The sequence below is a fragment of the Herpailurus yagouaroundi genome, unplaced genomic scaffold (assembly GCF_014898765.1).
Source record: "Herpailurus yagouaroundi ecotype Mexico unplaced genomic scaffold, PumYag 67681, whole genome shotgun sequence".
In the NCBI taxonomy this organism is placed as follows: domain Eukaryota; kingdom Metazoa; phylum Chordata; class Mammalia; order Carnivora; family Felidae; genus Herpailurus; species Herpailurus yagouaroundi.
In genome coordinates, this window is record NW_024420481.1 from 4,131,327 (window position 1) to 4,147,583 (window position 16,257).

The 16,257-nt window shown below is 50.2% G+C and overlaps 1 protein-coding gene across 8 annotated transcripts in view; it reads right to left on the reverse strand.

Moving 5' to 3' along the window:
• Positions 1 to 4,012: 4,012 nt before the first annotated feature.
• BCORL1 (BCL6 corepressor like 1) overlaps positions 4,013 to 16,257 on the reverse strand; it is a 63,842-nt gene continuing 51,597 nt past the window's right edge. For all 8 annotated transcript variants that reach the window (XM_040468119.1, XM_040468121.1, XM_040468117.1 and 5 more), the window contains 3 exons: positions 10,900 to 10,977; positions 9,698 to 9,851; positions 4,013 to 6,248 (listed from right to left, as the gene is read on the reverse strand). In XM_040468119.1, the coding sequence (XP_040324053.1) occupies positions 5,966 to 6,248; positions 9,698 to 9,851; positions 10,900 to 10,977 (515 nt within the window). In that variant the 3' untranslated portion in view covers positions 4,013 to 5,965. The remainder of the gene's footprint in view (positions 6,249 to 9,697; positions 9,852 to 10,899; positions 10,978 to 16,257) is intronic.

Genomic DNA, 16,257 nt, shown 5'->3' on the forward strand with positions numbered 1-16,257 from the left:
AGAGACAGAGAGACAGAGAGAGAGAGAATCTTAAGAATCCATGCTGAGCATGAAGCCTGGAGCCGGGCTAGATCCCACACCCTGGGATCACGACCTGCCCCAAAATCAAGACTCAGATGCTCAACGGACTGAGCCCCCAGGCGTCCTCAGTAATGTATTTTTATTATTTTATTTTTAAAAGTTTTAAAAATGTTTTTTAATTTATTTTTGACAGAGAGAGAGGGACAGAGACAGAGACAGAGACAGAGCATGAGCAGGGGAGGGGCAGATAGAGACGGAAACACAGAAGCCGAAGCAGGCTCCAGGCTCTGGACAGTCAGCACAGAGCCCCACGGGGCGGGGCTCGAACTCAGAACCGGGAGATCATGACCTGAGCCGAAGTCGGCCGCTTAACTGACTGAGCCATCCAGGCGTCCCTGTTTTTATTTTTAAAGTTTATTTTGAGAGAGAGAGAAAAAGAGAGAAAAAAGTGCAGGAGGGGCAAGGGGAGAGATAATCACAAGCAGGCTCTGCACTGTCAGTACGGAGCCTGAGGCGGGGCTCGAACCCACGCACCACGAGAGCATGACCTGAGCCACCCAGGCGTTCCCCCCATAACGTATTTTTAAAGAGGTCTCTGCTTCCAAAGCTGCTGGACCCGAGGTGAGTGAGCTCATCTCCCTCCCACCGCTCGCTCCCAGGGCTGAGAAGCCAAGACGATCTCAGCCTTCGAGAGTCTCAGCCCCTGGCGTGCCGGATGTGGGGACCAACGTCCAGTAGGTGGAGCTCTCGAGCTGGCGATGGCGGGCTGAGGACCCGGGAGAGCCCGGGAAGGGGGAGGTGGCCAGGGTGGGGCCGGCGCCCTCCCGTCCCTCTGTCCTGACTCTGAGCCCCCAACTGTCCCTGCGCGGCTCCGGGACCCGCCAAGGCCTTCCATTGCTCGGGAACTTAGAATTCCCCCCTGCACTCCACCCCTCTACTTTCCGGGGAGAATTTAGCGGTGGCCTGAATGCCCTCTCCCCATTGGCCTGTCGCGCCCTGGCCCCGCCCCCCTCGGCCTCCCTCACCCAGCCTCCCGGACCAGCAGGTGAGCATGCGGCGGACCCGGCCCGGCGCGCGGGCCGCCGCTCTTCCCCGGCTTAGGGAGGGAGCCTCCGCCTCCGCTCTTCGCCGCGGGGGCGTCCGGCCTGGCCCGCCTCCCCACCGCGGCCTGCCTATAGCTGCACGTCCACGAGGCGCCGCTTTCCACCTTGAAATGGGAGAGCGATCGAGGCGCCCGCGGCATCCGTTTGCCTGCGGAGGGCCCCGGACAGCCCGCTGTGGTGTGAGCCTGGGCTCCCTCAGGCCGGTGCCGGGCCGGGGAGGCGTCCGCATCTAGCTGCCCGACGCTGCGGTGCGCTCGCTCCCCTCGCGGTGTAAACCCGGAGTCTAGGGGAACACGTGGAGTCCTGGGCTGCCCATTGCGGGGTCCAGGAGGCCTGAGCTCGGCACCTCCCCATGGCAGCTAAGCAGGCTGCCCTTGGGGGCAGACCCCATTCTCCCTAAAACACACACACACACACACACACACACACACACGTCTTGGCAGGCTGGACACAATAAAACACTCAACAAGCTTCCCTGTTAAAGATTAGAATGTGGAAGGGGCAGTTTACTGCCCAAGTGGCCCCCCTCTGACCCAAATAGGGATGCGCGGATAGCGGATGGCCCTTTCTCCGGAAATACGGAGACTTGAACAGGGCCTCCCTTTAACCCTGCACCCCAAAGAGGAACATTCTGGTAAAACCATCATTAACTGTTGGCCCACGACACATAGGAGGAACTAACTTCAGCTAAACAGCCGTGTTTACTCAATATGATTCTCTTCCTTCGTGGGTAAATTGAGCCCTATTTGGCAGACGGAGCAATGAAGAGTCAGAAAGATTAGGTTCTCACCCAAGGTCAGCCTAGGTGGCAAGTGGTGGAGCTGGCTCCTTCCCCTAGGCCGCACTGGAAGGATTAGATCACCCCAATCTGGAGCAGGGATGCAGGCTTCATATCACAACCCATACCTCCTGCCTTGGTCTTCCCACTCTGGCTGAAGGGCAGTGAGCCCTATCTGGGAAAGGTGTGCGGAAAGGAGCCCAAAGGCAAGAGAACAAGGAACTTTTTGGTTTTGCTTTTAACTTGCCTCCTTTCTGCAGGGAAATAAAGGGGTGTGTGCACCCACACACCCAAACCCAGAAGCGCAGGGATGTCCATGGCTCCCCAAAGGACCCTCACCTATTTATTTGGGGTCATTCTTTTTTTTTTTTTTTAATAAAGTTACTTATTTATTTTGAGAGAGAGAGTGTGTGGCAGGGACAGAGAAAGAGGGAGAGAGACAGAATCCCAAGCAGGTTCTGCACTGTGAGTGCAGAGCCCCCATGTGAGGCTCCAACTCACCAACCATGAGATCATGACCTGAGCTGAAGTCAGACGCCATCAGAGCCACCCAGGCACCCTCTCTTTGGAGTCATTCTGACTCTACCCATGGCATCTCCCTCCTGCCTTCAATAGAAATTCTTATAGTACCCTCACCACTCTCCCTTCCTGCTTTCACCTGAATCTCAAGCGATTACCTTTCTTTCTCTGTGGCCCACCTCCAACACATTTTTACCATTAATACGAAAAAAAAAAAAAACCCTCTATCACTACCCAGTTTAAAGTTTTCCCGTGATTCCCATCATCTAGGGCGAAAGTCCAAGCCGTGCCCGTTGGCATGCCTGGCAGGGCTCCTGCCCCCTCCTTCCCCATCTGTCCCTTCCAGCTGCAGTGACACTGAAGTGGCTTATAGTTTCCTGCACATACTACTCTCATTTGTCTCCAAGCCTTTGCTCGGATTGTCCCCTCAGTTCAGAGATGCTTCCCTGACACCCCTAACTCCTATTTTTCTACTTAAGTGTCAATTGGGCACCCTCTCTCCCAGTAAGTCCTTCCAACCACCCCAGTGCCCTTGCCCTTTGAGCTGAATCCTTGCACTCACCACATAGCTTTTGTGACCTATTGACTGGTCTGATTTCTTCACTCCAACTTCCAAACAGAGGATTGACCTAAATTCAGTACTGCTATGGGGTTGTTTAGGAACCTGAGAAAGCAAGTAGTCTACAGGCCTCGAGATCAGAAAGTGGGTAAGCAAAGGCCAATGAGGAAGATTAATGCTGTGGCTCCAAGGGATGGATGTTCCTCCACCTGGGCAGAAAGACCCGAGTTGAAGCACGCTCCTGGGGCTGGAGCAAAGAGCAGCTCATAGTTCGCTCCTGGGGGTGGCTAGACTCCAGTTGGCCAGATCCACAGATACCCTCACTTGTACACTGACAGGGTTCTCCAGAGACTTACACAGGGAGACCTCCCAGGCCTGTCAAACATCCACTTCCCCTCAAACAGTAACAGGTACGTTCTGAAGCCAGCAGGCAAAAGGAACTAGGAGCTTCTACCACTGTTTTTCAGAAGTGGGAAGAAAAGGTGTAAAATACAGGACGGGCATCTTGCCTCCATAGTAGCTGGGTCTTAGGAAACCGGAAGTGTGGACTGCCTGCACCATGTGGGCGGCCCAGGGGTGGGAGGCCAGGGGCACAACAGTGAGGGCAGTGATAAGACTGTGCAGTCAGATGTGGATGTGGGTGGCCCAGGGCAAGAGAGCCAGTAGGCAGGTGATTTCCTTGAGCCGCCTAAGAGAGGGCTCTCCTTCCAGCTCTGCTACTCCTATAGCAAACAAGGTGCACGCACACGCGCGTGCCCACACCCACACCCACACCCACCTAAACTGATGCAGATATTCCATTCTCCCCACAGCTCCTGCAGCCCAGGATGTGCCCCTGCCTTGCCTTTTCTTTCCAGATCTTGCCCCAGTGACCCAAATGTTCTCTAGCCCCTCCACCTTGTCCTCACTTGTACCCAAACTGCAAGGCAGGATCAGGGGTTTCCCATTGACTTCATCAGGACACCCATCTGCTTTAACCACAGAAAAACCAATATGGGGAGAAGAGTAAAGACAGGAGACAGAAGCCCTGACGCAGGTTTTCAGTATGCAAGTGTTTTTGACTCCACAGCCAGTTGCTTAAAATGAAACATAAAGGGCAGCCAGAATACACACCCAAATGCAAAAAGGTAAAGGCAAACATAAAATAAACCACACAATACCATGAACCCCCACAAAACCAAAAAATTAAAACCCCAAACCCCTCAACTTTATATATATATATATATATATATATATATATATATATATTTTTTTTTTTTTAAAGGGAGAACAACTGTTCAAAACCAACTGGGCAGTATGGTGGGGGTGGGGAGCAGTCCTACAGAAGGGGGCCTTGAACTTCCCCCTGGGAACAAAGAACAAACACAATACAAAGAAAATAACCACCAATCTCCCACATGGGTCAGGAGTCTCCAGAGAACAGATTGTCCCATCCTCAAACTGGCTTTTTTTTTTTTTTTTTTGCCGTTTTTTTTTTGTTTTTTTTTTTTTTCCATTTTCTTCTTTTGTTGTTGTTGTTTTAGCACCTGTACAATAAAACTGTACCATCTCCAATCAGCTGGCCATAGCCAGGCCCTCCTGCCTTTAGATGGTACATACTCTCTACAAGGATTGTTTGGAAAAAATAGCAATTGGTAGAAAAATAAGAACAAGAGTAGGAAAGACAATGCCACAGAGGGGGGAAGGGACAGGGAAACAGCCCAAGCTCCTCCCCTCTCTCCCTCTCTCTCCTTCAACAAACCCAGTGCTGGAGGCCAGGAGGGAGGCCTGGCAGGGGCCCCACACTCAGCCCCAGGTCCTGAGGCGAGGTGGGAGTGGAGCCCGGCTGGAGCCCAGCCTCCTGCCCTCACCTAGGAAACAGCTGAGGCCTGGATCTCACATCTGGCCATCAATCCCAGAGCCCTCTGCAGATTCCAAAGGAGAATGGCAGAGGGAGAAGCAGGGAGGAGAGAGAAAGTGGATGCTGAATCTGGGAAGGGGAGAGGTGATAGGCAAGGGCTGGGAGCTGAGAGGCTCAGCATCCAGAAGGGGCAAAGGCAGAAAGGGGTGGGGTGGATGGAGGTGCGGGGGTGGGCGGAGGAGACGTGGGAACAAGCCCATGTTGTGCACTCTGAGGGGAGCAGTGAAGGAAGTGTGAGGAGGGGTGACCTTAGCTTTCACTCCCATTCTTGACTCTCCCCAAGTAGAGTGACTCACTAGCCCCTCGCCCTCACAATCCACCCCTCCCCAGAAACCTCCCTAATCTCGAGACAGGGCTGCTGTGAAGGGCAGGTGGTAAAACAATTAAAAAATGGGGGGGGAGCACCAAAGCCTCAGGATTATCCTCAATCCCCCCAGCCCCAGGCCAGCACCAGCCACCTTCATCAGTCACGGGTCCTCGGCCCCCTGCCCCACCTGCCCCCTCCCCAGTGGGGTGAAAACAAACCTGGGAGTAACTGTCAGAGGGAGGGGGCAGCTCCAGAGCTTATCAAGAAAGACAAAGAAAGGAGGTGAAGAAAGTCCCTCAATACAACAAGTTGTCTCAAATCGTCACAGTGATACAGACTTATCAGAAACCAATGAAACAATACAAATTAAATACTAATAAAATAAATACTATGGAAGACAGAAGAACACAGGGGGACGGAGGGGGCGCTCAGAGATTTGGCCTTTTCTCATTTCTCCTCCGGACAGGCTGAGGCCACCCCAAGGGACCCTGGCACCACCTCCCACCATCCCCAGGACCTCTTGCCCTCAGACGTGGAATTCAACTTTCCACCCCCATCACCAACCACAACAACAATGACGATGACAGGGAGATGAGAACTAATTATAACCAGAAAAAAAAAATCCAGTCACTAATGCTGGCATTGATAAGGCGGCTTCTTGTTGGTCCGTATTATTGCCTCATTCTGCAGTCTGGTGCTCGGTGGGGGAAAGACATGGGAAGTGGGGAAGGGTGAACTTGGGAGGAGAAAGAAGAAAAGGGAGGGGCTGTTTTCCCGGTCAACTGTTCCACGGCTGGAACTCCACCTCAGACCCCAGGAGCCGAAGTAGCTCTGGCTCATACCGCACCAGCTCCACAGTCTCAGAGGAGCCTGGGGCAGATCTGTCGTCCATGCCTCCGGGCCTCTCGGCTGGGGTCAGAAGCTGACTGGAGGCCACCTGCCGGTAGAACTCGGCCTTGGGCAAGGTGGCAATTTCAAAGTGCGGGAACCGAGCCTGAAAGATCCTGGAGGAAAGCTTCAGCCTCTTCAGGACATCGGTAAAGAGGAACCAGTTGCAGGGCCTGGAAGAGGCAAGAGTAGGAGTTATGGAAGAGGCCTGGGGGGAACCAGTGGGGTGCCAGGAACACTCTGGAAGTCCCAGGAAGGCTGCCAGTTTGGCTACCTGTCCCCCACCCCCAAACTAAACCATGGGCTCCTGGGTGTCACTGAGGCAAAAATCTCCTGTGCTAGCCTACACTGGCTGAACCAGCTTTCAGCTCAGTTGTGAGCATTCAACCCGTGACTACCTATTCCTTTTAAAATAGTGGGAGCAGGAAGGAAAGGGACCTTCCAGAACCCAAAACTCTTAGCAGGCATCCCCAGGCCTTCCCCACACCCCGTGACCTGGAATTTACCATCTGCTGGGACCAGTTCTTTCCTCTACTACCCCGTCTGGTTTCCCTTTCCTGTTCTCACTCCTGTTTCCCGTGCCTCTTCGTTCTCCAAGACCTTCCCCAACAGACGGGGAGCCGTGGAGAAAGGCCTAAACTGTGGGTAATCTAAAAGGCATTTCTCTTTGGCTCTGGAATGCATTAGACAAGTTTTTTCTCCAGCGGCAGCACCATCGTTTCTGCAGGGCCAGAGCTCACGTTACAGCCAGTCTGACTCTGCTGAGCACACCCGAATGGCCTGGGCGGCAGCCTGGGGACAGCTGGGAGGGGTGCCGGGGAGGCCGATCATGGGCCATGCGCTTGCTTCGACTAAACCAGGAAGAGACACTGCATTCCCCTGATGATGGTCCCGTCTCCAAGGCTGTCCATCCTGGCCACTGCCCTGTCCTACCGGCAGCATTTGTGTCAGCCTCCTAACTGGTCTCCCCCCGGCTAAGAGTCTCCCTGCTGCACCCCCACCTACCCTCACTGCATCCGTTACTACCCCTTTTCTAAAAAAGAAAATCTGGCCTTCTCACTCCCTAAACTGCTTTCCATGGATCCCCAGTACCTCCAGCAAAGAAACCTCCACATTCATTACCATGATATTATGGCAAGACCTTTCAAACATGACCCCATTCAACTCTTCAGCCCAACCTCTCCTAATAACACACACACACTCACACACACAGTGTACCCCCCACCCCACCAAGTGCCAGACATTTGCTGAAGGACAAGCCCCACTTTCTGAACTTGTCCGTCTCGTGCCTCTGCTTGTGCCTCGCCCTCCATCTTCCCCTCCTCTCAGGCCCAGCTCAGGCGCCATCTCACCCGTGAAATGGGTTGTTTCCATTTCACAAAACTGCCTGTTCATCCCATCTTCCACAGTGGCATGGCGCTTGGTTCATACCCCTTTTATAATACTTAGAACATGACCCATTTCAGAAAGGATACAAAAGAAATGTAAACTGTGGTTTTCCCTGTGACACAGGAATGGGAGCTCAGGGTGGACTAGAACTTCTATTATTCACTTGACACCTTTCTGAACTGCATTATATTTTTATAAGAATAAATCCACTTTGGACATATTGTCTTTTATTAGAACTAATTGTATACTTGTCTGCCTCCTCCTCTAGACTGGAGATTCTTTGAAGGCTGTATTCTGGCCCTCAGGGTTTGACTGGTGTGCCTGCTGAAGACACGTTTATAGAATTGAGTGTTTTCTTTTGGGGCACCTGGGTGGCTTGGTTGGTTGGGTGACTGGCACTTGGTTTTGGCTTGGGTCATGGTCTTGTGGTTCGTGGGTTCAAGCACTGCATCTGGCTCTGTGCTGAGGGTATGGAGCCTGCGTGGGATTCTCTCTCTCTGCCCCTCGCCTGCTCGCTCACACTTTCTCTCTCAAAATAAACTTTAATAAAAAGAACTGAGTGTTCCGTACAACACCTACCACTTCTACCCAGACCCACAGTCCTTCTCCCTAAAATGCAACACTCTTCCCTGTGACACTAACCCCTTTTCTCACACCATCAGGAAATGGAATGCTCTAGGTTCAGAGGAAGGGACTACAGACACCATTCCCTTGAACCATCACTTTCAAAGAATGGAAAAGACCCCTCAGAACATTAACACTTGGTGGTCAGAATTCAGCTTTGCTTTGATGACTCGAAGGCACTTCGGTGGGTCATCATTCTACACCCTTCCTACTTCTTGAAGAACATTCATTTCACAGTGTGCTGCAGTAGTGGGCAAGGGCAGATTCAGAAGAGGCACAGAAGGATGTAATGTCAGGAAAACCAGCTTTGCCCATACCAAGTTCTCAACTGAAAACCTGCCTGCTGCTCGGGTGGCTGAGTGGCATGTGGCTCTCAGTTGCCCTGTGTTCTGTCTACACCTGATGCACACTAGCCTGGTCCTTCTACTGCCTGGAGCCCAAGATCCTGTTTCAGAGAAGGAGGTGCTGAATACTCTGGAGGAATTAATTAACTGTGCAATACTATATCTCAGAGGCCTGGCCCCACCCTCTGGGATCAGCTGATGCCCAGAAGAATAAGGACCAAAAGCCCCTGAAACTTGATCCAAACCAGTGTCATCATATAGGCTATTTTTATTCTTATCAGCCCCTGGGGGAAGGGATGCAAAGAAACCATGGCCGGATGGTGAATGGTTAGAGTAGTCAACTTGAGGGACTCACTTGAAGGGCTCCTAATCCATTGTGCACCCCTCTCTCGACCATGTGCACTTCATGTGCCTTCACTTTTTTAGAAAGACAGGGTCTAATGTTTCCAAAATAGGTATCAAAGAACAAGTACCCTTAAAAGTATCTGCAAACATATTGGAAAAGAGGAAGAAAACACCTAATGGTGGAGGCTGATAATAAAAAGACAATTCATTCTGCATCCTCCTGAGCAGCACTGCCACACGCTGCCATCCGTAAGAGCCGAAAATGACCATGGCCTCCAGGCTGTCCCTTCTGAACCCTCAAATCAAGATTTAACTGGGTTCGGTCTAATGGTGAGCATCAAGTATATTCTAGTCTCCAAAAACAGGTGATGCCTGCTAACAATACACACAGTGATCTGAGATGACAGCACTGAGGCCATCATCTCGCCAACATTAAGGCTACAAGAAAGCAGCCTGCGGATTACTTAAGGACCCCAGCAGCCCCTTAGCTATGGCAAACATATGTCTCGGCTTTTCCAAGAATCTCAATTTCAAATATTCTGTCTGGCTGTTCCCAGAAACCACAGAAATGTTCCAGAGATTCTAATAGTTCATCAGCTCAAACATCTCCCAGATCATCTCTCACACCCAGGAACAGCAGAGCAATTCTTTAGAGAGTGAATCTAGATTCTCTGAATCTAGATTTTGGGTTTGGGAAATACATATAGTCAATATACCTAGAGCTTACAGCCTCTGTTCTGAATGTAACTAATCAGGGCTGGAAAGTCAGGCTGGCCTTGGTCATATGTCAGGTTTCCTAAGCTCCAGCATGTGCTCTTCAGGTCTCTGCTTCCTTCTGGAGAACTCTCCCATTCCCAGGGAGGCAGACTAGGGGTTGCCAGGATCCTGGCACTCAGTCCCTGTAGCTCTTAGACACTTACCCGCGGGACACTGACACTTGGAGGTTGTAGCAAGGGAGAAGAGGCTTGTCTGAGAGCTCAAACATAAAGTCATCCTCTTCCACATCATCTCCTTCTTGATCAGAGTTCCCAGGAGGATTATGGAGGAGGTCACAGGCAAAGCCATCTTTTTCTTCTGTAAGGATAGCACATGGGATATGAGGACTTAGCTACGTGCACAAAACTGAAGAAAAAAAAATGTTTCAACAAGATAAAGAGGCACAGAGGTGGGTGATTAGGACATAAGCAACAAGTTCACAGACCCCCAGTTGGGGCCAAGTTTTGCTGATCCCATGGCTCCCATCCTTGGGAGGGCATGTGAAAGTTCTGTCCCTGGAAGACAGTAGTTTCTGGCCAGAAATTCATTATACTCCACCTTTCAGCTGGAAAACAGCTGGATGCTGTAAAGGACCAGCCGCTCAGCCTTTGGAAATGGAGCCCGATGACACTACCAGCAGTCAAAGGCAAGGTAGAAACACCTGCCATGCCTGTGGGGCTCTCAGGAGCCCAGAGGGGCCACTCAGTCAGTTCCCATCCCCGGCTACGTGTCTGGGTGTGGCATATTTCATTCCATCCCAACCTTCCCCAGCTCCAGCTTCCCCAAAGCTTAGGGGTGGACACCTCCCCCAACCTGCAGCCCCGGCCCCAGGAATGAGTGCTAGCTGACTGCCACAGAGAGAGACGCTTCCTAGAGAGAAAAGCTTGGGTTAGAGGCTACGGGCCTGGGAGGCAGCAGCTGTCTCTGAAACTGTGCGTGGTGGGAGTAGGGCAGGGAGAGAATGATCATGGCCAGGCGAGGGGCTGGGTCTCTCTTGAGTGTGAACAATGCCGGAAGAGATGACAGTGCAACACAGGGGCTTGTGGCAGGGTTAGGACGAAGCAAGGGAGGAGAAAGGCACTTGGAAGAGAGAGAATAAAAACAATAGCCAGGGCATAAGTGGTGGAGGGCAAATGAGGGGTGGCTTTGTGGTATCCCTGGTTTAGGCCAATGTATTCTGAGTCTAGGGGGAGCATGGGCTAGTGTTCGGGTTGAAAGGGTGTGTAAGGTTCTGTAAGTTACTAACAGGTGCAGAAAGGCAGCCTCCCTTCTCACCCCTGTCTTTGAGAAGAATCCGTGAAACCCAAAGCAATCCCCCATCTCTGGGCCACAGACAAGCATGGGAGGAACCCGACTCAAAGCTTACCCAACACAGAACTGCTGTAGAAGTCCCAGGACACACCAGGGTCACCCTCTGCGCGGCCCTGAAGATCTGAGAGGTGATCTGATGAAAGAACAGAAGGCAGTGAGACAAGGAGGGTGGGCTGGAGGAGGGCCTAGAAACAAAGTACATCTATATGGGGCCAGGAGAATGGGAGAAGGGAAGGAAGGAACACAAGAGGGTCTGGGGGCTAACAGGGAGAGATATGTTTCCTGCTGTCAGTCAGAGGTTACCAACCAACATCCAGGACCCAAATCTAGCCCACTGACGACTTGGGGTTTGGCCCAGTGTTTTAAACCAAAAAAAAAAAAAAAAAAAATGTTGAACATTTTAAAATTTAGAGATTTCACCTAAAAATCTGGATTTCCAACTTTTCTTGAAAAAAAAATATCAGAAAATCTGGCAACACGGCATCCCACATTCCTGCATGTCAACAGTTGGCTGGAGGGAGAGGCGACATGTGCGTTCTCCTGTTCAACAGTCCCCACCCAGCCTGCTCTGCTCTCTTACATGATCAGCCTGAAGGCATTTAGGTCTGGGATCCCTGCTTTTAATGGTATAGGGAATGGACTCTCCCAGAACAATCTCAGACCTGTCCCAAGATTTCAATTCCCTGCAGGTCACGATGTTCATACAGCCAATCAGGATCTCTCCAGTTCAAAGTAAGATAAGGAAGCAGAATTCCTTCATCTTTGAAAAACATGGGGGAGAGGGCCACGTGTACCCTCATAAAAACCTTTTGCTTCCACTCGTAGGTGTATACCCCCAAAGAATTGAAAACAGGTGTTCAAACAGAAACTTATACACAAAGGAATGTGCATAGCAGGTCTACTCACAATAGCCAAAAAAGTGGAAACAATCCAAATGCTGTTAAGCTGATGAAGGGATAAACAAAACGTGGTCCATCCATATAATGGAACATTATTCAGTTATAAAAAGAAACAAAGTAGTGACGTATGCTACAACATGAATGAACCCTAAAGACATTATACTAAATGAAAGAAGCCAGACGCAGAAGGCTATATACTGTATAATTCTATGTATATAAGATATCCAGAACAGGCAAATCTACAGAGACAAAAAGCACATGGGTAGTTGGGAGGGAACAGGAAGTGACTGCCTAATGGGCATAGCGTTTCCTTTCGGTGTGATGAAGAAGTTCCGAAACTCAGTAGTGGTGATGGTTGCACAACATTCTGAATGCACTCAATGTCACTTCACTGTACACTTTTTAAATGGTTGAAAGAGTAGGGGGCACCTGGGTGGCTCAGTCCGTTAAGCATCTGACTCTTGATTTCAGCTCAGGTCATGATCTCACAGTTTGTGAGATAGAGCCCCAGGTCAGGCTCTGTCCCAACAGTGTGGAGCCTGCTTGTATTCTCTCTCTCCCTCTCTCTCTGCCCCTCCCCCACTTGCTCTCTCGTTCTCAAAATAAAAAATTTTTAAATGGGTTAAGGGGCACCTGGGTGGCTCAGTTGGTTAAACGTCTGACTTCAACTCAGGTATGATCTCACAGTTTGGGAGTTCGAGCCCTGTGTCCAGCTCTGTGCTGACAGTGTGGAGCCTGGATCATGCTTTCAGATTCTGTGTCTCCTTCTCTCTCTGCCCCTCCCTCACTCGCTGTCTGTCTCTCTCTCTCAAAAATAAATATTATAAAATAAAATAAAATAAAAACAAGACAATTAAAAGGTTAAAATAGTAAATTTTATGAGGTAAGTATTTTGCCACAATAAAAAAAAATTTAGGGGCGCCTGGGTGGCTCAGTTGGTTAAGCAGCTGACTTAGGCTCAGGTCATGATCTCGCGGTCCATGAGTTCGAGCCCCGCATCAGGCTCTGTGCTGACCGCTCAGAGCCTGGAGCCTGTTTCAGATTCTGTGTCTCCCTCTCTCTCTGACCCTCCCCCGTTCATGCTCTGTCTCTCTCTGTCTCAAAAATAAATAAACGTTAAAAAAAAATTAAAAAAAAATTTAAACCGCCTTTTGCTTATTTGATAGGAGGCTAGACATCAGGTCACCCCTCTGCCTCCTTGTCTCCTAGCTAAGCATCACCTAGTAGAACTGCTTCACCTCTCAGCTGCACATGTACAAAAGGAGATTTTCATGACAAATTCAACTGTGGCATCTGTGGGCACATGGCCCAGCACAGTTGGCAAGCTGATTTAGCTCTATAATGGTTGCTACCAGCGCTTAGGTGACACCCAGGCAAAAGTACAGGAGAGAGTCCAAAGGGCACAGGTGATGTGAGGGAGCCCTCTGGAAACCAAATCCCAGGAGGAAGCTGGCGGCCACTCCTAAAGGCACGAAGCCAATCCCCCCTGATGAAATGCACCACTGCACTCCAATATACTTTCCTTTTGGGTCGTACAGTCTATCAGCAAAAATGCCTATTAGCTGTTGTGAGCTACTGAAAGAAGTAACTTTTTAGCAACCTTCTACGAGATGAAGGGTTTCTTCTGGTAGGAAAAGGCAGCCAGAGAGAGCTTTCAAAATAATGGCTGAGCAGCTACAGTGGAAAACCTTTGGTCACGCACATTAGATCTTCTTTATGTACTCCACAAAAAACTCTTGAGGTCATGACTGCCAGTTTCTGTGCTCTTCTGGGCCCCTGCCCCCTGAGAGTTGGAAGGAGTTTCTTCAGAAAGCATCTGTCAGTTAGGTAGGTGCCTATTCTGTGCCTGGCCTTGTGCTAGGTGTCCTGGGAGATGGAGGCATGAGATCATAAGTCTCCAAGAGGCAGGGAATATATATGTCTGTCTTGTTCATCATTGTCTCCCCATGGCCTGAGACCAGGTGCCTGGCACATAGTAAGAGCAAATAAATATATGGAGAAGACAGGGAGGGAAGGAGGAATTACTACAAGGCAAGACCTAAAGCCTGCTTAACTGGCATGCTGAAACACCCGTGCTCCAAGGACTGTCGTCTCCCCAGGAGATCACATGAGGATTCCATCAAAGCCCTAGTTCACCACATTCTTGGGGCTCCTCTCTAGGGACTGCCTTCAGAGCCCCCAGAACATTCCACTAATTCTCCTCACCGACAGCAAATCTTTGTCATTCTCAGGTGAATATGCCCTTCTGAGGCAGCCCAGTGTGCATTGGCACGAGCAAAGGTACAATCGTCTGGGCAGGCCCATGAGCTGCACGCCAGAAGAAGCTCCCACGGTTGCTTGATGGTGTGCCTTCTGGTCATGTTTCCTCATAGGCCTTAACGTACAATTGGGACAGAGAGGGACATTTCTCTCCCTTGACTGTCCCCCGCCCCTCCTATAACTTTCAGTCCTTTACTCTTCTCCTTTCCACCAAAAAGTGCCCTCAGCCCCGCAATCCTGCCCCTGGGTATATATCCACAAGAACTGAAGACTGGTACTCAAGCAGATGCCTGTACACACGTGTTCATAGCAGCACTGGTCACAACGGCCAAAAGGTGGACACAACCCAAATGGCCCATGAACCAATGAAGGCATAAGGAAAATGGGGTAGATCCATACAATGGCATACCCTTTAGCCTCAAAAAGGAAGGAAGTACAGGGTGCCGGGGTGGCTCAGCTGGTTAAGCTTCTGACTCTTGATTTAAGCTCAGGTCATGATCTCATGGTTCATGGGTTCAAGCCCTGCATCGGGCTTCGTGCTGACAATGTGGAGCCTGTTTGGGATTCTCCCTCTCTCCCTCCCTCCCTCTCTGCCTGCCCTGCGCGGGTACACACACACACACTCTCTCTCTCTCTCAAGTTAAATAAATTAACTTTAAGAAAAAGGAAGAAAGTACTGAAACATAGTACCACATGGATGGACCTTGAAAAACACAATGCCATGTGAGAAAAGTCAGACACAAGAGGCCCCATGCTGTATCATTCCATTTATATGTAATATCCAGAATGGGCAGGGCCATGGAGACAGAAAGTACATGGGTGTTTGCCAGGGGCTGGGGGAAGGGGGGAAATAGAGAGCAAATGCTTAATGGATTTGGGGTTTCATTTTGGGGGTGATGAAAAAGTTTTGGAACTACACAGAGGCAGTGGTTGTACAACATTGTGACTACACTAAACGCCACTGAATTGTTCCCTTCTAAATGGCTGGTTTTATGTTATGTGAATTTTGCCTCAATAAAAGAAAATTTTTAAGTACCCAAGGTGAGCGGTCACCCTGGCAATCAGAGTTTCTCTCTTTCTCAGGGTCCTGTCATACCATTCCCCATGTCCTCCAACCAAGTCACTAGCCGAGGGACATGAAAGGAGAGGAAAAAAAACAAGTGGTCTTCGACATGGGGTCATATGGCAGAGGTCTCAGGCAGGAAAAACAAAAACCTGTGATTCAGTGACCTCTCGGGTGGTAAACTGCTAACCCTTTCATCAGTGGAAGAAAAAGCAGTCCTGATCCTTCCTCGGATGCCCCAAAACCAAACTGCAGCAACTCCCCTCGGCCCCCACATACTTTCTGACAGATGAAAACGAATCTGTTTTCCCTTGACTAGCCTGGGTATTATTCTTTTCTTCAAAGGGTCAAAGGCAAATCAGTCACATGCCTGCCTGTAATTTGGTCCAAGGAGGAGGTCTTCCAAAGGCTTCTTGGACAGTTGCATGGCTTGGTGCCCCAAGCCCAAGGACAAGGGAGAAAAGGTTTGCGTTTTGACCTCCAGTACCCAGCACTGTACCTGAAACCTAACAGGGCTCAATAAATGCATGGATGGATGAATGGAAGAAGGGGTGCCGCTGTATCCTTCATGATCTCTGGAGAAACGGGCCTCACTTTAAGCCAACTCAATATAGAAAAATCCACATTTACAACCCAGATGAATTACCAGCATCTTCTGCATTGCAAAAGGATTCACTACTTTGTAAATAGTGACATTCCTTTGTATATTTAGAAGAGGGTTTGGTTCCCAGACGTTTCCAGAACAAGAGAAGGAAGCTCCACACCAGGAGCAACAGTGAGGCTCTCGCTCATCGTTTCCACCTGCAGAAAATGGAGCCCTTTGCACCCTACAGGGATTCGCCTTCATTTTCTGCCCAGTGGGATATCCACTAGGGGAGGGAGAAGACAATTAATCTACAGAGAGTCTGGTCAGGCAAATGTTTGGGGATGAAAAGCAAAAAGCTTTTTAAATACTTCTGCCCGACAGGCAAAGTTAAAAAAAAATACATCTAGGGGCGCCTGGGTGGCGCAGTCGGTTAAGCCTCCGACTTCAGCCAGGTCACGATCTCGCGGTCCGTGAGTTCGAGCCCCGCGTCGGGCTCTGGGCTGATGGCTCAGAGCCTGGAGCCTGTTTCCGATTCTGTGTCTCCCTCTCTCTGCCCCTCGCCCGTTCATGCTCTGTCTCTCTCTGTCCCAAAAATAAATAAACATT